This window comes from Oryzias latipes, chromosome 18 (genome assembly GCF_053564925.1).
Source record: "Oryzias latipes strain Hd-rR chromosome 18, Olatipes_Hd-rR_3.1".
Lineage (NCBI taxonomy): Eukaryota > Metazoa > Chordata > Actinopteri > Beloniformes > Adrianichthyidae > Oryzias > Oryzias latipes.
Window position 1 is genome coordinate 6420295 of NC_136254.1, and position 23400 is coordinate 6443694.

The window sequence follows — 23400 nt, forward strand, 5'->3', positions numbered from 1 at the left end:
ACCCTCACTTTGTTTCCAGCAGTGCGATACAACGTTCAAACAACAACAATCTTTGTATCATTTGTTCTTTTTATTCAGATTTCGTATGGCTATTGTGTGTTTTGTTCTTTTACAATCCCTGCAGCGGCACATATCCCTTCTGAAGTTGAAAGAGACAGTCAGTCACGTCTGTCTGCATTCTCCCAGTTCAGCTAGAAAAGGTTCTACAGTGGCACAGCCATAGAGAATACAAATATGGTTATCGAGTATGTTGAATTCTCTGAGTACCATACTTGATTACATACATTGACTGTATTTGAGAACTAAACTGGGTGACCCCTCTGACTGGCGTTCCATACAGGAAGTACCCGCTGGTTCCAAGTAGCCAAAATCCCATATACTTCTTTAGAGAAACAAACAGCTGTTACTCAGTCATTCTATTGGTCAGAAGAACCATTCTTAATCTGATACTTTTATGAACACGTTCTTCATAATCTTCGTTTTTTCCCATTCACATTATAAACGGAGTAATCAGATGCCTCAATGAGAGTATTTGGACTCACTTCAAATTTTGTGTCGCCTGCTATCGAGTGGGAGGGGTGTGGTCTTCCAACAAGCTTACTCCTGATTGAAGAGAGTGGTTGTTATAAAAATGTTGACTCAGACTGCCTTGAACCAATCACAGCCCACTGACGATTTCTGGTTTCAACATGGCCACTGATTTGACTTAATTTGGTTGAAGGTGGAAGAAAGTCATTCTGTATGGTTGACGTCACTCTCACTCGCTCCAGTTCTCCAATATAGTAAAAAAATAAAGACAGAATTGTTGGCATTCGGTTCTGAATTTATTAAAAAGCAGATTTTTTACACTTTGTGGTGTTCCAACCAAGTCCAGTTTAAAACACGCTAAAGCAATTTTTGGGACACACACACACACACTTTAGTTGTTATCATATAGACAGACATACATAGACAATAATCGTTATTTGTCTGAGTCGGTTAATATTGTTTGAAATGATAACTGCTGTGTTGACTTAACCTGGCCTGCTTGTAGTTACACAGCAGATCCACTTGAAGGAGCTAAACTTCCACCTTCATGTCTTTAAAGAGGCTCCTCAGTAGATATCCAAATCGACAAAAAACAGTCTTCTAAAGCGGTTGTTGGAGAGGAACACTGCCATCTTCAGGCAGCGTGGTGTGGTCACACAACATTGGGTGGTCCGTCATGGCAACACTGAAGCGGCCAAATGCTGTCCCACTGGGACACCTCTTTGCATAAATAGAAGTGATAAATAATTACTGTCTTACTAGGGAAAAGGGAGGAAGATGTTTTAAATAAAATGTAGACCTTTGGGTTAAGTCTGCACAGGAACCGCTCAGGTCAGGTTTAGGCACCATGTAAAACCACATACGCTCAGCGCGGAGCTGTGTCCAGGCTTTAAATTGGCTGCAGATGAGCTACAGTTCCAGGTTAAACAATGGGAGAATCTTAAAACCCAACTTAGGATGCGCTCATACCAACCTCGTTTACATGCCCACTACAAGAATCAATGTACTGTGAAAATGCATTGATCAGAGAAAACAGGTGTACAGTTATCATTTATGTGATTTATTTCAAACTGCAAGGAAACGGAATGAATTAAACCCCTCAACTGTCTGTTCTTTCTAAACACAGCAGCTCCAAAGGTCATTGTGACAAAACGTCAGGATATTTGATGCACAGAGACAATCCCACGGATTGAGTTTAAGCGGGGGATAAATGGTGATACGTTTCCCAGCTTACTTTTGTTTGATTTGCTTCCAGTCACATTCCTCTCAGGAGACGAAGGGAGACAGCAGATGACAAACTGCCTGGAAAAAAACATTGAGTAGAAAAGGCTGCTTGCTTTGGAAACAAACCGTAGTCGGCACAGAAAAAAAGGCATGAAGAAGATGAACAAGAAAACTAGTCCTGCTAGTCCTCCTGCTCTTCCAGAATGATGAGCTCTTGCACCTTCTTAGTGCAACACACTTACTGAAAGACCAAGCTTTTGTGATTCACACATCTTCACATTTGCTCTGAAAACTGGTTTTATCACTTTTACTCACTGTCATTTATTCTCTGATGCTACGTACAAACGGCGCGGCTATTGAACACGCGTTGAAAGATAAACTGGTGGAACTTTGACCAATCAGAGACTTTGAGTTGGTAGTGACTTGGTAGTGACGTAGTGGCATCCCGTTTAATCATGGAAGTGCCAACCGTTTGAAAATTGATCATGAAAGAGGAATTATTAATTGCGGTTTGACACTAAGTCCTTCATATGTCGGAACAGAGCTGTGAAAGCAAAAGTCTGGAGCAAGGTTCGCAAGATTTCCACCGCTTTGACATTTGACACCAAAGCACTTCAAACAGTGAGTACTGCGCTAGTATTGGGTAGCAAAAGTCCAGTGTGAACATCGTACACTGAAGGTTAGCGCATTCTTGAACGCCCATCAAATACCAGTGTGCTCTGTACCAGCTTTAATTAACCTCACCAGAGTCTATTAGCAAATGAACTGAGCGCTTTTCTCCAGCAGATCGAGGTTCATTGGTTTAGTCTTCACTGGAGTGTCGGTAAGCTCCCTAACTTGCAAAAAAAAGCAACATAAAGTCATATTATCCAAGGAAAACTGGATTGGATCAAACCTGCCAATGTGAATGTACCCTTAAAGAATAATCTAGAAACTTTGCAGCTTGAAGACAGAAAGACTGAGAACCTTAATGTGTTCCACAAGGAGACACTCCATGTCTGACATGCTTACACACACACACACAGGAGTAACATTTAGCATCGACACTCACAGCAACAGTTTGGGTTTCTGATCTCGTCTGCCTCACATGTATCTCAGCTCGCTTTTCATTTACGATTTTTTTGAAAAAAATCTGATTTTTTTCAAGGCCGTTCACATTTCCAATTAAATGCGAACTTTTGTGATCTCCTGTGTGACCGTGAAATGACCCAGAAGTGACCCGCATGCGCAGAAGAGTGTTCAACAGTGAACAACACCACTCGTTGTTTGCGGAAGTAGCTAACGTTAACAATGGATGTCAACAACAGTGTTGTTAACAGACCAACAAAGCTCTTTTTGCAGTATTAAATTTATTTTCACAAAGGAGCCAGCACAATAACAATCTTCTCATTTTAAGAAGGCAATAGAGCCAGGATCAGGAGGTCTGTACCCACTGTTGTGGAATGTGGATGTGTATGTGTGTGTAAGAGAGAAGAGAGAGTGCGTGCAGTGCAGGAGGGAGTGAGAGGGGGCAGCGGAAGTGTGTTGGGGGCGCACATTCATGTTGTGTGTTACGGAGGAAGGAGAACGGTAATAAAAGAAGGTTTCTCCCAGAATAAATGACTCTTTATTAACCCGTTCTGAAGAATCTGAGGGTCCGAACGGGGAAGTGAACCCCGGAGGAGGAGAAGGTCTCCCCCGCGCTTCTGACCACAGTCAGAAAAGGAAAAAAAGTAATGGCGGGAAGGGTTCAACACCACGCTCGGCCATTTCGCTGGAAATTTTTTCAAAAACCGCCCGGTTGCAATAACAGCCCTGGAGTTTGGCCTGGATAGAGCTGTCACCCCAAATATTAATGAAATCGTTGACCTTGTTTCCCTTCCACTGACTGGTCTCAGCAGCATCGTTGGTGTTTACGTTCTCGTTCCCGCCTACTTCAACGCAGAATTACGACATTTGTAGCGTATCGACAACGTCCTGGCCGTTCAGATGGAGGTCACATTAAAAAAGATCGGTTACGTATCGGATTCAGAACCACACACACAAGTGGCCTGGGTCACATTTGAAGAGATCGGATCTGTGTCATCCAGGCTGTCAGGAAAAGATCAGATACAGGTCACATAGGGGCAAAAAAAATCTGAATTGGGTCGTTTCGGCCCGCAGTGTGAATGTAGCTTTAGTCGCTCTTCTCTGTGGAAATCGACTGCTGGGCTTTTTAGTTTTTGTTCCTGCTATGACACTCATGGAGGTCACTGGGAGACTTGGTCATGTTGCTACATGCCAGAACAGAAGCTCAGAAAAAAACTCCCATTTGCCTCGACCTCCCGACAGAACCCTTTTCACTTTAGTAAACCCACAAGAAGTTTTGGCAGAGTTCAGTTCCTTAAAACGGTGTAAATGCAGCCATCGTATTTCCTTTTCAAAGTCCGCATCAGCAGCAGGAGGGGAGCGTCAAGTCTGATGCTTCAGCTGCACTTCCGGTCCCGTTCTCCTCTTGACCCTCGGCTCCCACTGCCCTGGCAGTCCCAGAGCAGCAGCATGGCCCGTTGAACTGGCTTATGACTGTGCTGGGATGCAGCGGTGGCTCTTGTAGGTACCCAGGTGGCGAAAGCTCCGCCCACACTGCTGACAGTAGTAGGGCGTGGCGCCGCTGTGGATCCTTTGGTGGGTGTAGAGGTTACCCAGCTCTTTGAAGCGCCGGCCGCACTGGGGGCAGGCATACGGGCTCTCGCCTGTGTGCACCCTTTGGTGTCTCTTGAGTCCGGACAGAACCGAGAAACCTTTGCCGCACTGCGGACACGGGAAGGGGCTTTGAGCGCCGCTGTGCACCAACCTGTGGCTTTTTAGGCGGGCGGCATGGCGAAATCTCTCGCCACACTCCGGACACATGAAGGGTTTCTCCCCCGTGTGGATGCGTTGGTGCTGCCGCAGGTTGCCCAGATAGTTAAAATGCCGGCCGCAGTCCCCGCATTCGTACCCCCCCTCAATCTTGAGCTCCTTCTTTGTGGGTCCGCCTCCTTGGCCCGCCCCTGAGCTGCCGCTGTTGTCGCCCCCGCTACCATTTCCCACAGCATCGGAGGTGGACTGCAGCTCATTTAGAGCCGGATTGTCAGCGTGTATCAGCCTGATGTGCTCCTCCAGGTACAGAGAGTCGGGGCAGAAGGTTCCACACAGCGAGCAGATGTAGGGGTGTCCCGTAAACTGCTGACCTGAAACAGCAGACATGACGGCGTTAAAAACTGCACAGGTGGAGTCAACATCAGAGTAAATCTGAACACACATGACAAAATGATTGCTATTCTAAGTCAAAGGCAAAGCTTAACATCTGAAGATCAGTTAAATTGTTCTCCATGCTTTAAAGACCAACTTTGATTTAAAAAAAATCAAGTATTTGGAGTTTTTAACACGTTCTTGTAGGATTTCCCTGATGATGGAGGACATATATAAAGAAAATTAAGCTCAAAAGTGCATTTCTGAGTCTGTCTTTATTCAAATTGTTGTGAGAAGGGGGACAGAAAAAAACTGTCATTTGAAAGAGATAGTTTTTGTGATGTAGGAACTACAGTCAGCGAGCCACAAGCTTCCTGCTCCGCCCCATTTGCAGACAAACAGATCCATGAACGTCTTGGTTTTCCTTGTCTGAGCTAACATCTGGCTCAAAGCTGTACGGCTGGATAGCTCCAAGATTGCTCGCCATTTTTGTGAGGGGCTGTAAGATATCAGGAGAGGGTGTAAACAGAAAGCTCTCAGCAACAGGACGGACCCCGCACCAACAGTACCACCCACAACTTAGAGACTAATCTCTAATGAACTTCTGCTGCTCTGCAGAAACTGCTAAATGGCTTAAACCTCACTTTGAGCAAACGAAAATCAGAAAAATGACTTCTTTTAATTTGCTAATAAGAAGTAGTAATGAAGAAAAGCCTTCAGTTGGATTATACTCAGCCTGGTGTGATGTACTAAAACACTAAATAATAAATCCTTCTTAAATGTTGCACCATACGCGTTTGACATGTAGACCTGATGTTAGATGGAATTTTTGCATTTCTAGAAGTAACTACACAACACACCAAAAGTCAATTTCTCTCCAAATAATTTCTTGAACCAGTTTAATATTTCTCTCTTACTCCAGTAGTTTGAAGTACTCATGCATTACATTCTCCCTTGGAACCAATTGTGCACTCATGCACAAATGCATTCCATACGTTTGATGGAATGCAGGCTAAAATTCTCGTTTCCAACAGAACTGGTTGAATTGAAACCTTGTAGCAGGTTTGTTGCAGGCTCCTGAGCAAGACCTTTGACCTCCATGTGGATTTTCTTTTTTTTTTTACTTGTTCTGTCCAACAACTGAGCGAACAGATGAGAGCTGAAGGCCAATTGTGTTGGACAGGTTTTGTTTTACTATCACAAAAAGAGGTTGTGTCTATTTGGATAACCAGGGTGTATATTTGTATAAAAAAAAACTTTTTTGTTTATTATTTTTTATTTATTTGTTACATTTTATGTTTTTAAATTCCCTTTAATTATCCATGTCTCTGACAGAGCAATTACTTTAAATTTTCCTTTAAATGTGTCCAAAAAAGATTTAATTTTATCAAAATTTCTTGGTAGACTTCTATTCATTTCAATTGTAGAAGTCTACCAAGAAAATTTGATAAAATTAAATCTTTTTTGGACACATTTAAAGGAAAATTTAAAGTAATTGCTCTGTCAGAGACATGGATAATTAAAGGGAAGGAAAATAATTTGAAAGTTGAAGGTTATGATTTGTATTTCAATAGCAGAACAAATAGGATTGGAGGGGGAGTTGCCCTTTATATTGACAACGGTTTAAAATGGCAACCGGTAAAATGCATGACATCTACTATTGATGATTTAATGGAAAGTGTTGCTGTGGAAATAGAGTTACAAAAAAACAAAAATATGACTGTTGGATGTGTATATAGGAAACCAGGATCAAAAATTGAAACTTTTAAGGAAAATTTAGAAGATATGTTAAGTAATCTAAACCATCATAAACAATTAATAATTTGTGGAGACTTCAATATAGATCTCATAAAGCTAGATTCACATTTACAAACATCTGATTTTTTCGATTCATTATACAGTAAAGGACTGTATCCTTTGATTACAAAGCCTAGCAGAATAACAACAACTAGTGCAACTTTAATAGACAACATTTTTACCAATATTTTGGAAACTCAAAGAAATTGTGGGTTATTAATTAATGACATAAGCGATCACTTGCCTGTCTTTGCTATATTTGACTCCAGGTTGCAAAAAAAGTCAGCAGAAATCCACCAAATATACAAGAGAATAAGGAATGATGAAACTCTGAACGCTTTCAGAAATGATCTCATAAATCAAGACTGGAATGAAATTATACAAATGATGTAAACGGTGCATATGAGGCTTTTCTGAAATGTTATTTAGATCTTTACAATAGACACTGTCCAGAAGTTCTAAGTAGACCTAAATCTAAAAATAAAAGAAAACCCTGGATAACAAAGGGCCTACAGAATGCTTGTAAAAAGAAAAACAAACTCTATAAGGACTTTTTAAACTTAAGAACAGCAGCAGCTGAAAAACGTTATAAGGTTTACAAAAACAAGTTAACAAATGTATTGAGACAAGCTGAAAAGAAATATTATCATAGGATTCTGTATGAAAATAAACATAACTTAAAGGCTACGTGGAATATTCTGAATAAGGTCATAGGAAATAAGTCAGGATCAATAGAACGACCTCACTTCTTCCTTAAATACAATGTGGTCATCAAAAAGCAAGAGGACATGGCAAATGAATTCAATTCATTTTATGTAAATATAAGACCCAATTTAGCAGAAACTATTACATGCAATATACAATCAAAAGATATTATTAAAAATAAAAATTGGATTTCCCAATCTATGTATTTATCTGATGTGACTGAAAATGACATTTTGACTACAGTATACAAACTAAAAAACAAGACCTCAAAGGACAGTGACGGGATTGACATGAAATTAATAAAAATGACCATAGATTGTGTTGTAAAACCACTACATCATATCTTTAACCTTTCACTTAAATTAGGAATTTTTCCTGAGAAGATGAAAATAGCTAAAGTTATTCCTTTTTTTAAAAATGGAGACAGACATACTTTTAATAATTACAGACCGGTATCATTACTTTCTCAATTTTCTAAAGTTTTAGAAAAGTTGTTTGTTAACAAACTAGACAGCTTTATTGAAAAAAATAAATTGTTAAGTGAGAATCAGTTTGGGTTTCGTTCTAATAAGTCTACAGATTTGGCTATAATGAAAATAGTTGAAGAAATTTCAACAGCAATTGACAAAAAGAAATACACAATAGGAGTTTTCATGGATTTAAAGAAGGCTTTTGACACCATAGATCATTCTATCTTGATTTCTAAATTATATGCATATGGGGTTAGAGGAATCGCCCTGAACTGGCTCACCAGTTATTTAAAAAACCGACAACAATATGTGCAGTTTGGAGGTAAGAAGTCTGATCTTATGAATATTATTTGTGGACTCCCACAAGGCTCAATTGTAGGACCTAAACTTTTTATTTTATATATATAAATGATATTTGTGATATTTCTAAGTTGTTACAGTTTGTTTTATTTGCTGATGATACTAATTTTTTCTGTTCTGGGGATAATCTGAAAACCTTAGCTAAAAGTATTGAAATGGAAATGATAAAACTCAAAATGTGGTTTGACTACAATAAACTATCTTTGAATCTAACAAAAACAAAGTTTATGGTATTTGGTAATAAAAACAGAACAGAAGTGACTTTGTCCATTGACAACATAAAAATAGAACAGGTGTCCGAATTTAAATTTTTAGGGGTTATGTTGGACGACAAATTAACATGGAAATCTCATATATTTTATGTAAAAAATAAAGTAGCCAAGAGCCTTTTTGTTCTGAACAAATCTAAATATGTTTTACCATGTCATATTATGCACATGTTATATTGCTCTTTGGTTTTACCTTATTTTACATATTGTATTGAAGTGTGGGGAAATACATATGAAACTAATATAAGGCCCTTTATTCTATTACAGAAGAGAGCTATTAGAATTATTCACAAAGCTAATTTTAGAGATCGCACAAATGAACTTTTTATTAAGTCAGGCTTATTAAAAATAAAAAATTGAATTGAATTGCAGACCTTATTAGTTATGTTTAAAGCCAGAAACAGAGATTTACCAGAAGACCTACAAAAGCTTTTTATTTTTACCACAGGAGAAGAAAATCATAGGAGAAAATTTGATTTCAATCAACAGATTGCTCGAACAACATTAAAGCAAAAGTGTTTGTCTATAGCAGGGGTAAAAATGTGGAATTCCCAGGAGAATCAGTTAAAAAGTTGTCAAAATATTATTAAATTTAAACGCATGTATAAAGCTAAACAAATTAGTTCGTACAAACTTGACTGTTGAATGCAATTTTTGGAATGTATGTATTAAATGAATGGAATGTATTTACTGTGTAGTGGAACTGTACATTGTGAAATCTGAGCACAGGTGATGGTGTGAGAAATGTAAATGTAATGTTTCAATTCTGCTCCCTTCCAATCATGAAAATGTTCAATATGTAAGAGAAACATGTAAACATTTGAACATCAATTTTCATAAAAGGAACAAATAATTTAAATTTAAATTTAACGGCTGAGTAGCTCAGTTGGTAAGGTGAGCGGCTACCATGCAGGAATCCAGGGTTCGATTCCCGGAGGGGAAGAAACAATGGTACTGGGGGCAATTACCATATCAATGACGAGCAGTTAACATCACCCAGTGAGGGTCCCTAGGCAAGGCCCTTAACGCTACTGCCTCCCGAGCGCAGTTCAGTTGCAGCTCACCGCTCCCCCTGGGGATGGGTCAAATGCGGAGAAGAATTTCCCCATTGAGGGATAAATAAAGTATACGAAAAAAATAAATAAAAAATAAATATATGTCCTTTTTTTTTACAGAGGAAAGAGAGGGGGGGAATGTGTTAGGGGGGGAGAAGAAAAGAGAAAAGAAGTGAGAGATGGAGAGAAAGTGAGGTGATACAAGTGCCGAGTTGCTAATTTGAATAGGTTATGATTTTAAGCTGAGACATTTATGCTGCACGAAAGACAAATATTACATCCAAAAGTGAAATTCTGAGCGGATGATGATGAGCGGAACGTATCTGTCCATCAATGCACTGTTGGTTAGGAGGAGTGATAAAGCAGACAGGGAACAGTGTGACAGTGTGCACGTGGACGTGCACAGGGGGGTGGAGGAGATACAAGCCCGCTGCCAACATGAACCATGTGATCGTTAGGGGAACCAGATCCTCCCCAGCAGCCCAACCGGGGGGGGGGGGGGGCTATGAATGTGATTCAGTGGGAAAATACGAGCCCAGCCTCCACGAACAAGAACTTTTCTACTCAAAACACTTTTATACATTTTTGGAGTCTTAAACCATGAGTGATTTTTAAATCAAATAGAGGTCCAATGTGGTTCCTAAAGTGTGCTCATTTGAACTCTTCTGGCACATTTTGTCAAAGGGAAAGCTTGGTTATGTATGGGTCAAACTGACCCCAATGATATTTATCCCAAGGGCCAGAAAGAAAAGCAAATCCTAATAAACATTATTTACATCTCATAAATAACTTTTACAGTATTGGCCTTCTTTGATTGTGATCTAATGAAGCAAAGGTGGGTGTTTTTCCAAAAAACAGCATCCTTTCTTATTCGTATTACTGTCCACTGGAAAAAAATCAATGCAGTTCTTCAATTCCAGGTCAAACTGTTCTGCTGACCGCATGTCAATAAAGACGCAGGAGAACTTGTGTTGCAAATAAACTTTATTAAACAATGTTTTGAAGCAGACATTGACAAAACAACAGCAAAAAAGTGGAACATGAGTCCAGTGTATGTGCCTCGGCCTCCACAGCACTCGAGTGATTCTATACCACACCATGACGCTAAACGTTGAGCAACAATTAAAATTTAGAAACATGCAAAACGATGGCAGAGTTGCAGCTACACAGCACATGGGTAACAATTCATGACAGTGTGCTTCCTGCAGATGAACTTCCCACACTTTGAACAGGTCGTGCTGGTCTTGACGTCAGCGGTCGTCTTGCAGAACTTGCATCTCCGTCTCTTCCGTTTTTCCCCAGCAGCAACCTAAAACAACAACAATGATTACACTGAGTTTTGTGATACCAAAACACACACAGATTTTAGGTGCAAGCAACAATTTGTTTTAGTTCTGTTTTGGATTACCGGTAGTTAACATTTAGAGTTTTAGCACTTTTAAACAAACGTCTTCTTAAAAACAAAACAACTGTACTTCTGGTCCAGGTTCTAAGTGTTCTCTCACAAGTGTGTAACTCCATTTTTACAAGTAAACAGATTTTATTATTAATTACTACAAACAAACCAATGATTGTAATGATCACAAAGAACATTTCTTTTCTGATACACCGCTGTTTACTTTAATCATTTAGATGGTTGTTAGGACTTTATTTGGTCACCAGTAATCCTTTTTTGTATTGTGGGACTAAAGTAAAACCATTAGAAATGAATAGGACTTCATCTACTCACTATATGATCCATTAGCAGAGAAATGTCATTGTTTCTGATCTATGTTCCTCCTTGCACATATGCAAACAACAGCGCTAACAGACCACATCCAGTTGAAAGTATTTGAAAAATCTGTTTTAGGAATCATTTTGACTCATAAAGCTAATATAACAGGACATATTAACAATGAAATTACTATTATTTGTCAGTCTAATCAGTTGTTGGCAGCACTCTGACAACCAGTTCCCTCACACTTACCTGGCTATCCGGAGGAAGAAGGGAAGTTCTCCCAAAGCTCTCCCCTGATGGACCTGGAGCTGTAGTTTTTGGATTGAGCCACATCTGTTGGATCCAGTCAGGAAAGGTCTCTGTCCAAATGACAAATGTGTTGTAGGCTCACACATTTTTCAGGTTGTAAAAGATGTCGAGCGTCCAGTGCGGACATTTACTTGGAGCCGCAGAACCTCGAGACATTGTCGGATCGTCCGGCCCTCTTTGGTGGCGCCGTACTCTCGGATTGCACACGGATTCCCAGCTGCTGATTTCGGCATCTACGTACAAAGTGCTCGTGAGAAAACTCTTCCAGTTTTTCAGACAGTAAGATACTCGAGTGTCTGATACTTGGAGAAGAAATGAAAACTTGGACTTGGGACTCGGACTTGAGTGGCACCCAATCACTCAACCTCAAGGACTTGATTTGAAGTTTGGGACTTTTGATCAACGTTACTTTGCTTATGTTATACTTCAGCTCCAGCACATGGCTGATAGCTGTAAAAATAAAAGCTCTCTTCACAATTGTGTTACATTGGAAAGCACAAACACAAGCTTCCTAAAAAGCTCTTTCAAAGCAGTTTATTCCCAATTTATGAAGAGAAAATATATTTTAGGACTTCAGACTTGTCTTAATATGACAGCTTGAGTTTGATCTTAAATCTGAATGCAGAAACTTTTTGAAGGTTTTATTATCTGTGCTGATGGTAGTCCTTGTTTTTGGTGTTTTTTTCTCACCAAATGTTTGTCAGTGCCAATTTTGTTACATTTAACCCACAAATACACAACAAGAGTCATATACTGTGCTGTCTAACATCAAAGGTGTGTCAGGCTCATAAATTAACATAGTGTCTTTTAGGGATGGGCGATATATCGGTGCCAGTATCGGTATTGGGCGATATTTGCATAATCTGAGTTTATCTGTATCAGTCCGATTTTACAAAATCTACAGATATTCTTCTGACTGTTTTCAGAAACACTTCATTTTTAAATGTATACTTGTTCCTATAAGATTTACAGTCATAGTCAGTAATCGGCTGTTTTCAGGAAAATGTTATTTTTGACAGAGATACATGTTGTTCCTAATCCCTGGCAATGAGAAGCTTATGGTTTACAGTTATGTCCAATATTCAATAAATGGTCTGAATGCTTACATATTTTTTTAGTTAAAGTTTTAAAGTGATACTTGTTCCTTTGAGATCCTTTGCTTTATGTCAAAAAGGTCGAGTACAACATGTTTGTCCAGTAAAAGAAAAGTTGTGCATTTCTAATAAAGAAACACAAAGGAAATCTAAACTTTGTGTTACTGTAGACACTTAAGCTTTGTATCTGCAAAGAAAGGCTATCAACCACAGTTGCAGGGGATATTTATCGGTTATCTGTATTGGCCGGAAAAAATTGTACCGGCCCATCTCTGGTGTCTTTGTCTCATTAACCGCCAGCATGTTTCAAACTATTCACAGGAATATTATTACAATGTTTATGGTTCCCCAAAACTGGAAGACTGAGAAACGAATCTGTTTTACTCTATGACCGGTTTTCAGTCTTAGTTTAACAACGATGCTTAGACTTAGTCCAGCTTCACTGATCATTACAAACATGTTCAGCTCATTGTGTTCTTTTTTAACTACAAGCTGTAGATTTGTGACAGATTATTTCCATTTACTTGACCTTTAATCCAACTGAGCCAAATTTCAACCCTTTCCTGCTTTATCCCAGTTTACATGACTGACTGTATAACAGAACTGGACTGAGAGCCCCCCCACCCCTTCCTAACAGAAAGTACCTGCTGGTTCTAAGAAGCCAGAATCCCATAGACTTCTATTGGGAAATAAACAGCTGTCACTTAGTCATTATAAACTGAAGGAAAAACATAAAAGCAACAAAAGATCTGAAACATGGTTCTTTTGTGTTTGTAGAAAATTTCTATCAGACATTGTTCACAAATGTGTCCATCTCTGTGATAGTGAGCACGTCTTCTTTGCTGAGATTATCCATACCGCCTCACAGATGTGCCATATCAACATGCTGGTTAGACGGCATGATTATTGCACAGGTGTGCCTTAGACTGGCCACAATAAAAGGCCACTCTGAAACGTGTCGGTTAGTTTTATTGGGGGTCTGGGGACTCAGAAAGCCGGTCAGTCTCCGGTGTGACCACCATTTGCCTCATGTAGTGCAACACGCCTGCTTCGCGTAGAGTTGACCCGGTTGGGGATCTTGGCCTCTGGAATGTTGGTCCGCACAAGTTGTTGTTCCTCTCCTGCTCTGTCACTTCGAGTCAAGTTGATTCAAAAGTCTGAGACAAATTTTATAGTTGTCTGCTTTCGGTGAGTTCAAGAACACTAGGAGAGACCTAGTGTCTGTGTGCGAGTGATTTGATAAAATGTCTCACTAAGAATCGAGGAATTTGCCACCAGTGACCCGTTTTAGGGTGAAGTCGCTCCAGGATAACTGCTGACTGACCCGTGCTCAGTCTGCTGTTAGGTTCCGGAGTGAAAATGCCGTCATTCTTCTCGATCAAACACAGTAGAAGTGTACATTATCTCCTCGTTACCTCCAGTAGTTACAGACAGAAGAGTCTGCATTTGCTTTAGTCACAGAAAAAAGTCTTTGGTACGCATTTAAACCTTCAGACTTTCCTCCAAACACACTACACCACAGACCTTTTTGGTGGCTTCCCAACCTAACATCACAAATCTCTGGAGCACTGTGATAGTAAACTGTGAGGATCTATGGAGAAGGCCTGACCAGAACATTTCACCGCAGGAGTGCAAAGCCCAAAAGGTCATTTCCTCAGAGCGCTGAGGCAGATCCACCAGGAACCAGCAGACAGGAAAACCATGCAGCAGCCAGCAGGGGGAGTGTTGGTTGTATATAAAAATGTCTGTCTGAGATTTAGAACAACCAATGTTTAAAAAGCGGCAGCGGCCAGCCTGAAACCGTCAGCAGTTTCTGCTTGTGAAGCTCAATATGCTGCCTCACTACAATCTTTCCCCCAAGTTTCTTTATATACTTCCATTCATTTTTTCAATCAAACTTAAAATAATTTGACCTTTAAACTGAAGAGTTTAACAGTTTTCAGTAATTATCCTGATCCTTTCAGAAAACCACACCGGTTGTGGACAGCAAGTCAGTCCAGACACTCGAACCCAGGTGCCGGGATGATCACAGCGGTCTGAAGGCCAAACATCTTGGTGTGAGTCCACCTTTAGTCTTCACCTAGGCTGCAAAAGGCCTAAAATGAAAATTTCTGTTCAAGTTGACCCACCTCTGACACGGCAGGGTCCGAGTTACCTGGAGCGGTTCATACCTGACTCTGGCGGGTCTGCGGTCCCCTCCAGAGGACTCCCTGCATGTCCAGGAGAGCTCTGGGGTCCCATAGAAAACTCTGCAGGCTGGACTTGGGAGATGGAGGCCTGGATCTGCTCCGGTCCACCGCCTCCAGCGCCAGCCAGCTCGTCCTCGCTCGCGCCATCCTCCACGTCACTGTGCTGAACGTTTTCCTTGGCGGGTTCTTTCAGCACTAGCAAGGAAAGACAGCAGGAAACCATGGTTTCAGAGAGACCGCAGACACGGTGGAGACGGCTGAAAATGAGACACTTCTGTACCTGTCCAGCAAAATATAAACATTATATATTCCACAAACCTACAAGTGACCTAAAACCAATGAAATGTACTTTAAGATGAAAGATGAGATCATAAAATGTGTGAATGTGTGAATCAAAGGCAAAATAAGATTAGAATAAGATCCAAGAGTGTTATGATGGAAACTGAAACATGGACAGGACTCTCTAAATGTGGTTCTCTGAGGGGAGGCGAGATTGCTTTAGAGATCACATTGTTTTGTTTTTCTAATTTAAGAATATACAATGCATTGAGATTCATTTTTACTGAAAAAAAGTTTATTCAATACCTCAGGAGTTTGTGTTTCCTAAAATACAAATAAAAGGATTTGGAGCTCTTTAATTCACAGACAACAGTGCCCCCTTAAGGCCAGAGGGAGTAATGGCTTTTTGTTTTCCAGCACATTTCTCCGGCCTGGCTGTCTCAGCTCTGATGCATCACCAGAGCAGATCATATTATCTTCCCAAGCTCAATGCAGCCAAAGTGCTAACATTTTTAAGCAGAATTCAACTGTTTTAATGCTTGAATTATAAATCCCAGCATTGTATTTATTTTGAAAGGTTGTGTGGGACTTGAGGCTTGTTTGGTAAATCAGTTCTGTGGTAAAATTGCAGTTGCTTTTTTTAACTTGTCCTGTTCAACAGCTGAGCAAACAGATAAGAGCTGAAGACCTCTTGTGCTGGACTCATTTGAACGGTTCTAACAGGGTTTTATTTTAATCTTCTGATCCTCCATTTAAGCTCCATGACGCTGAACCAGACCACAACTAGTCCAGTCACAAACTTTTCAACCACATATTTAATCACTTCTGTTCCAAAAGCTACAGCCGATGACGACGATGCTTCTTCCTTACGTTGTTTAATTTCCAATATTTGCTCATAACAAACCAAATCAAGAGTTTTAAGTGGCAATAAACGACTTTTTAATAATCTTTTCCTGTCGCATTCAGAATAAACAGAACCACGTGTGGATTTCTGTCCACAGCTCAGAGGTTCTGGACTGTCGCCTGAAGCTACTGTTGAATTCATTGGTCAACAAATCCACGGAAAAGCCAGGTAAAGCCAAGGGTCTTAACCCTCCTATTATCCTTGGGGTCAATTTGACCCCATTAAATGTTTATGATTCAAGAAATAATAGTTGACTTTTTTGTTTTTACACCATATTTCATGATTTTTCCTAATTTGACAGGGACAACTGATTACCAGTAAGCATGAAATGATCATGATATTTTTTTTCAATGTGCAAAACACACCAATGCATGCACATTGGTGTTCCTCTGAGGTCAATTTGACCCCAGGCCGTTTTAGCAGTGTAAAACTTGTCTGTCTGTCTGTGTGACCCAACATCCCCACACCTGCAGGTACAGACTTGATACTTTTGAGTTGATACATAACAGGGGGGTGGGGAAAACAACTATTCCCACGAGAACTTCTATACTTTTCGTGGTGTGGGAAACAACTTGACTTGTGAACTCCTCCCAAAATCAGGGAGCCAATGTAGGCTTGGGAGTTGCTCACATCCAAGTCTTTCCAACTGAATATGCCTCCCCTCTGGAATTATCATCTCAAGTACAATATTTTCAATTAATGGTTACCGGTATATGAAGAGTTGAAGTAATGACTTTGTCTGCAACATGGCTGACTGTGTGTCTGGTGGGACACACTCTTAGCAGCATGTCTACCTTGTTGTGAGTAGCGGGACCATAATTTTCCATTTTGGGTGCTAACGTGACATTAGGGGAGGGGGAAACAATATTCTCATGAGAATTTTCCCACACCATAGCCATTAAGGTGTGTGTGCCTGAGTGACCTACTGTACTCACACCTGCCGGTCCCAAGCCCGGATAACAAAAGAGGAGTGAGACTTTATAGTGACTAACCACAAATACGTTACAAAAAAAGGAGATAAAAATAAGTAAATAAATATGTTTATAAGAGGAAAGGGGGGGGGGGGGGGGGGGTCACCAACATCAGTCAATATGCTTCATTCTGTCAGAGTCATGACTTAGAAAAAGATTTGGATGAAAGATTTTCAAGATACACTAACTCTAAAACTGAAAGTTTGACCTGATGATGGTCATATTATGTCAATCATTTTGTGGAGGCAAAAAAGATGACCCTAAAGACGTGTTAAAAAATCTGAATTACTTTTATTTGAATCCAAAAAGAATTTTCATTATGTTCAGCTGGTTAAGACTACAGGTAAGAGCTCTCCTCGTGGGGGGGTCTGCATAGTGTTTTGCTGATGTAAGGAAAACAGAAGCACCACTTTATTGATGTTGGGAAAACGGCAGAAGCAGAGAACAAAGACTGATTAAAAATCAATAAAGGAGTTAGGCTACATAGAAAAAAAGGCTCTTAAAAAAAAAGGAGTTTAGGTTTAACATGTGTTGGGACTTCCTCCCTTTTTGCATTCAACACAATATTTTATAAAATAAAACACGAGGTTTTTTGTGTAAAATAATGTAATATTTTGGCCGGTAAAAAATATACCTGACCGGTAGTTTTTTTTTAATTATTTTTTTAATCTAACTTGACCCGTAAGTCAAAAACGTAATGTCGGCCACGGTCTACAGTCAATAGTACTTTCTTCTTTCTGTTATTCTACCGTTATTGACGGTACAAAATCTTAGTGAGGTTTCCCGCAGCTTTTGGTTACGTTTCTGCTAAGGTTGTAGGAAAATATCGATTCAGTACAATATTGCGATACTTCATTTGGCAAAACTTTTATCAACATAAAATGCTACAACGGTGATATTTAATTCTTTAGAAGCAAACATAGTTTGGTGTCTTGCTTTCGTTTTCCCCTTAAACCCAGTACTGCCAACTAGCGGTACTTAATACCCCTCCTCTACTGCTTTCAAATCAGCTGAAAGAATATCCCAGACGCCTGGAAAAAAGGGCTCTAATTTTCCTGGAGGAGGACCGGCTTTTGCACTTGGCAGTATAACTACCCCCCTACAGACCTTCCTGTCTGTACGCTCATGTAGTGAAGTGTTTTGGGGCAAAACACTGACCTCACGTTACTCCTGGTGCTCTGAATGCCGCCGAGCACAACAGCTCTGCCGCCATCAGAGGGTGAAAATGTCTGATCAAGTGACTGGAGGCTACTATCAGTACATCCTGTCTAACGTTTCAGGGTTTAAATGGGCATTTTCTAAATTACAACTAGACAAAAATTCATACAAGCGGCTTTCTATATTGTTGTGATTAAATCTTTGAATAGGGAAGAAAAGATGAAAATGAAGAAATTTTGTCTGCATCTGAGGTTTCTCAAATAAACTAATAAATGAAGTGGTTTTCTAAGCTCCTCTAAGGGAGGACTTTGGACTGGATAATGATGAGTGAATGACTCAAGGACATGAGTGGTTTCAGGTCACAGTGATCTTGGAGTTCATAGAAAAACACGATAAGGGTTATTATTAGTCATTAGGAGTCCTTTGTCCTCAGTTGGAGTGAGAGGATGAGAGACAGATGTTGCAATCACTTCCTTCTGAATGTCACTTTGCTGCTGCAGACAAAAGAATTCCCCATCGGGGGATAAATAAAGTCTGATCTTATCTCATCTCTTCTGTCCTTGTTCAAACCATCCTCTCTATCTAGCTAACATACGCACTACTCCATGTCCTTGAAATGGTCCGGTGGAAGTGTACCAAACATGCATGTCTGAAGCTACGTTCACACCGCCAACGCGGGGTCAAGACACCACCTCCACTAAAAACTCTATAAACCATGCATATATGCGCGTTATTGGCATTCAAAAATCTCATGTACATGTGCAGCTACGCACATTAAGACCTTTTTCAGGCTCTACGTACAAAACGTACCGCCATAAATCGCACACAGAACGTTAAACCAGACTGAACTTTGACCAATCAGGGACTTGGATTTTGAAACGATGTTTGGATGGCTTCCTTTTTCATTCACAGAAGTGCCAATCGTTTGAAAATTGACCATGAAGGAGAACTTATCGATTGCAGTTTGTGCAAGTCTTTCTTATATCGGAACAGAGCTGTGAAAGAAATGGCCTGGACCAAGATTCACCAAATTTGTACCGCTTCAACATTTAGCACCAAACCTCTTCCGGGGTGGGGGACATGTGCTAATAAACAGTAGAAAAAGAAGAAGCCCCTCCCTGCTCACCTCATTGTCGCCTAAATGCACGTTCAAGAATGCCCATGTACCAAATTGGTTTCTCCAGTGTACCGTTCATTATAGTTTGTGATGTAGTTTCCCCTGTGCTATCTTGTGGGGGCCAGATGACCCCACTCCCGACGTTAACCAAAGCATGTAAACGTTGGGAGTGGGGTCATCTGGCCCCCACAAGATAGCACAAGGGGTAGATAGAATTCACTCAATGACCGTTTACAGCTAGGAGTTGTGTCCTGGGGATGAACCAGTTTTTGTCTGAGGGTTTTATAACAAGTGTTGCGTTGTGTAAAGACCCACTCACATGAAAATGGTGTTTTTAACATGTTCTATCATTTTTATGATGATGGAGGACATGTATACAGAAAAGCTCACTTAAAATTGCATTTCTGAGTATTTCTTTATTCAAATAGTGAATCAGCGGGAAGCTGGATGGCTCAGTTGGCTGCGTGTAGGACTAGAACATGGGAAACCGGGGTTCGTTTCCCCTGGGCCGCATAACCTTCATCCAGTGTGGGTCCTTGATCAAGACCCTTCACGCATCTGCTTGGCTATGTAGCCAGAAGGGGGCCCCAAGTCTGGGTTTCCCTGTTCCCCAGCGTAAAAATCTCTGCCAAACCACCTGTTTTGATGGGATGTGACAAAAAGTGAACAATAGGGCTGCACGATATGAGCAAAACTCGCGATATGCGATATTGGTGATTAATATTGCGATAACGATATAATTTGCGGTATATAAACAAATATCAAACCAACCAAAAACATAATTTCTATTTCAATGCAACAGTATAAAAATGATACTCCAAATGACCCTTGTCGACATAGGAGGCAAACATCAAACATAAAAGGGCTCATTTGATTGATCAACAACGTAAACGGGTCCTTCCGATTGGTTAAATGCGTAAAGGGATTTATTTCATTTATTCAATATTTCAAGCTGCCATGAGTTTGTTTTAGCACATTTAACCCTTGTGCTATCTTAGATGACCCCCCCCCTCCATTCACGTGTTCTTCCTACCATGACAAAGGTGGAAAGATTTCATGTAATCCATAGACACCAGTGAAGATCACAAAACATTGAAGAAAAAAGGTTCAGAGCACTGTCTAGTGGGTCTAGATGACCCAACTCCCAATGTTAAAGTGCCTAGGATAGCACAAGTCTGAAGGTAACCATTTATTGCGATTTTCGCCGTCTTTTGCGGTATGCATATTGCACAGCTTGATGTCGCGATAACGATAAATTTGCGGTATATTGTGCAGGCCTAGTTCACATCCTGAATAGACTTGGGCCCCCATGTGGCCACATAGTTGGGCAGTTCATCGCACCCCCTGGAAATCGAATCCAGGTTCCAAGGTGCGTTTAACTGAGCTATCTAGCTGTCCATTCCTCTTTTGATCTTTTTCAGTGTTCCCAGTCATCTGTTGTGCTATCTTAGATGACCCCACCCTTCCATTTACATGTTCTCCCTACCATGACAAAGGTGGACAAAGGTGGAAAGATTTCATGTAATCCATGGACACCAGTGAAGATCACAAATCATTGAAGAATAAAGGTTCAGAGCACTGTCTAGTGGGTCTAGATGACCCAACTACCAATGTTAAAGTGCCTAGGATAGCACAAGGGTTACTGCCGTTTTTAGGCAAACGCAAGCAAGCTGTGGTTTTCTAGTTTCTGCAGAACGGCAGGAGTATATTAGAAAAATAGGACCGTTGGTGCAGAGTGAGCCTGCCTTCATTTAATCTGTTCACACTCTCTGCCGCTAGCTTACAGCCCCTCACACCCACATGAGGGGTGTGACAAAAAAACAGTTTAGATCCTGACTTGTGGCTTTTTATGTAACAACTACATTCTTTTTAAGCAGCATTTTTCTCTATCTGCTCCTGATTCCCAACTCTTTGCATACAGAAATGTAGTTTTAATCATAAATTTCTTCTCATGTGTCCTGCTAGAATGTGTTAAAAATTCCAAAGACATGATTTTCATTGGAGTGGATCCCTTACCCCTGAAACCCCATTTTGGCACGTGTCACCCCGTACTAACTATTTCCCCCCCTGCAGCCTTAAGCCTTATGTTGTGTTTGCTCCACCTTTCGGCACAGAGGAGTAATCCATCGGCGCCATCCACTCGCACTCGTACATCCTCTTGCTGCCGGAGGGCAGCAGGCTGAAGATGTCCTCCGTGGCGGCCTCCGCGTCTCCCTGCGGGGGCCCGGAGCTGCTCATCCCGCCGTCCGCCCACAGGTGGAGCGAATGCGGCTCTGGCTTATGATCCACGTGGCTGACCTGGTCCTCCGAGTCACCGCAGCCCTTTGAGTTTTTGTCCTTCATCAGATAATCGCAAATCGCATCGATATTCTCCTTCTTGACCCCGGGAAGGGGGGCTTTGACCCTCCGGGGGTCGCTATTGTTGTGCTTGGATGCGCCGCTGAGGTCGTGTTGTTTCCTGAAGCCGGCCTCCGCGGCCAGCTCCGCGGCCGTCGTCAAACCGGGGAGGGCGTCTTTAGAGTCCCTCTGGACGGCGTCTAACTTGGCCTTTAAAGCGTCCACCTCCTGGGTTTTCTCGAGCAGCTCCATTTTCAGGACTCGTATTCGGATGCTGACCATCTTGCGGATCTCTGACAGCGCCGTCTCCAGAACCACCGTGATGTTTCTGCCCAGGTGCTCGGTGATGTCGCTGACCGAGCACAGCAGCTCTTCGTCGGACTCCAGTTCTAGAAAATCGTCGTCACCGCGACTCGTAGAACCAGAGAAGTCGATGAAGGGACCGCGGAGTTCGGGTGACAGCCCGGCTTCGGCCGAGCCACGGTTCCTTCTGCGGCTCATTGATGCTGGCGGACAACGGCCGTTTTTTCGCACAGGTCGAGTGGCTAGCTTGGAGCTGCTGCGGAGCTAATGTTTGTTTGATGCAGGAAGGAGAGACCGGAGGTGACGTAATAACGCCTTCAAAATAAAGGCATCTCCCAAATCAAATCAAATCGAACTTTATTTATAAAGCTCTTTTAACATAAAAGTCTAACACAAAGTGCTTTACATTAAAACAAAACAAAATAAATAATATAAAAACAAGCATGAAAATTAAAATAAACACAAAAACAAAACAATTTTTAAAAAGCTCCCCCCCTCCCTGTACCTACACAACCCCCTACCTCTTTCCACACCTCCCATCCCCCCTAACTGATGGGAAAGACAAAGAACAAAATGTCAGTCGTGAGTCCATTAATGTCTTTAAATTTGAAATATAAACTTTAGGTACAAATATTTGCATGTTCATTCATCTGTTAAAAGGTGTCTTCATTATAAATTACTATATCCCTTTCTTAATTTTAATTAAAGAATAACCAGGAATCCTCCAGACTTTTAAAATAGAAGTAACTAGAAGGTTTTTATGACAGGCGGCTAAAGAAGAGAACTAAAAAATACAATATTTCTTCAGTGTTTATCCCTGGACATTAATTGGTATTTAGCACTTTTATTTCTTGTTTGACGGTCCAAAGTCCCATCACACATTCATACAATGATGGCAGCTCCACTGCCTACAGCCAGCCTCAACCACTAAGAGCGTTTAGTGTCTTGCTCAAAGACACTTTAACACATGTTGAAGTTGCTAGTTGGTTGCTAGAAGTTAGAAGCTGGGAAAGGTATGGTGCACTGGAATTCTGTCCTCTATTCTGATTTACTTGTCCTCTCCTCAATTCTTTATCACTTTTTTTTCACAGTGTCAAATGCCTGATGATGAAAATGGGGTTTAAGAAGTTTTTAAAAAAATGGACAGTGAAGATCAGTGCCGATTGCTCAGTCAGTGGCAATGGGTTTAGGGGTTTAACAACAACATGTTTGAAACTTGCAGGTACCTCACCCTTCAACAGACTGGTGTTAATAATGGTGAGGATCGACTGCCCTATCTATGGTGGTGAAACATTGTTTAGAAAGACAAGAGGGGACGGCATCCAGAGGACAGCCGACTGATGGTGTCACGTGGATAACAATGTCTACTGGAAAAGACAGAGTGTGACAAAATAGCAGAAGCGGCTGTGCTAAAGTGACCAGTCT

General features: G+C 41.0%; 1 protein-coding gene across 2 annotated transcripts; it reads right to left on the bottom strand.

The window, feature by feature from the left end:
* Positions 1 to 802: 802 nt before the first annotated feature.
* Positions 803 to 22307, bottom strand: znf16l (zinc finger protein 16 like). 2 transcript variants are annotated; one of them, XM_023966143.2, is made up of 5 exons: positions 21438 to 22307; positions 14889 to 15101; positions 11755 to 11856; positions 11564 to 11673; positions 10564 to 10906 (listed from the first exon to the last, which is right to left on the bottom strand). In XM_023966143.2, exons 1-5 carry the CDS (start codon positions 22171 to 22173, stop codon positions 10760 to 10762), a joined length of 1308 nt encoding a protein of 435 aa, XP_023821911.1. In that variant the 5' UTR covers positions 22174 to 22307; the 3' UTR covers positions 10564 to 10759. The 2 variants fall into 2 exon arrangements, with proteins under 2 accessions (XP_023821910.1, XP_023821911.1); XM_023966142.2 differs by lacking the exons at positions 10564 to 10906; positions 11564 to 11673; positions 11755 to 11856 and adding an exon at positions 803 to 4940 and having other exon boundaries at positions 21438 to 22296.
* Positions 22308 to 23400: the final 1093 nt, after the last annotated feature.

Coding starts and splice junctions, on each gene's coding strand:
- znf16l (XM_023966142.2), bottom strand. CDS start 22,173: ATGAGCCGCAGAAGGAACCGTGGCTCGGCCGAAGCCGGGCTGTCACCC. Junction 15,102..21,437: donor TTACTCCTCTGTGCCGAAAG/GTGGAGCAAACA, acceptor TTTCCTTGCTAG/TGCTGAAAGAACCCGCCAAG. Junction 4,941..14,888: donor CGCAGACCCGCCAGAGTCAG/GTATGAACCGCT, acceptor CTGCTGTTTCAG/GTCAGCAGTTTACGGGACAC.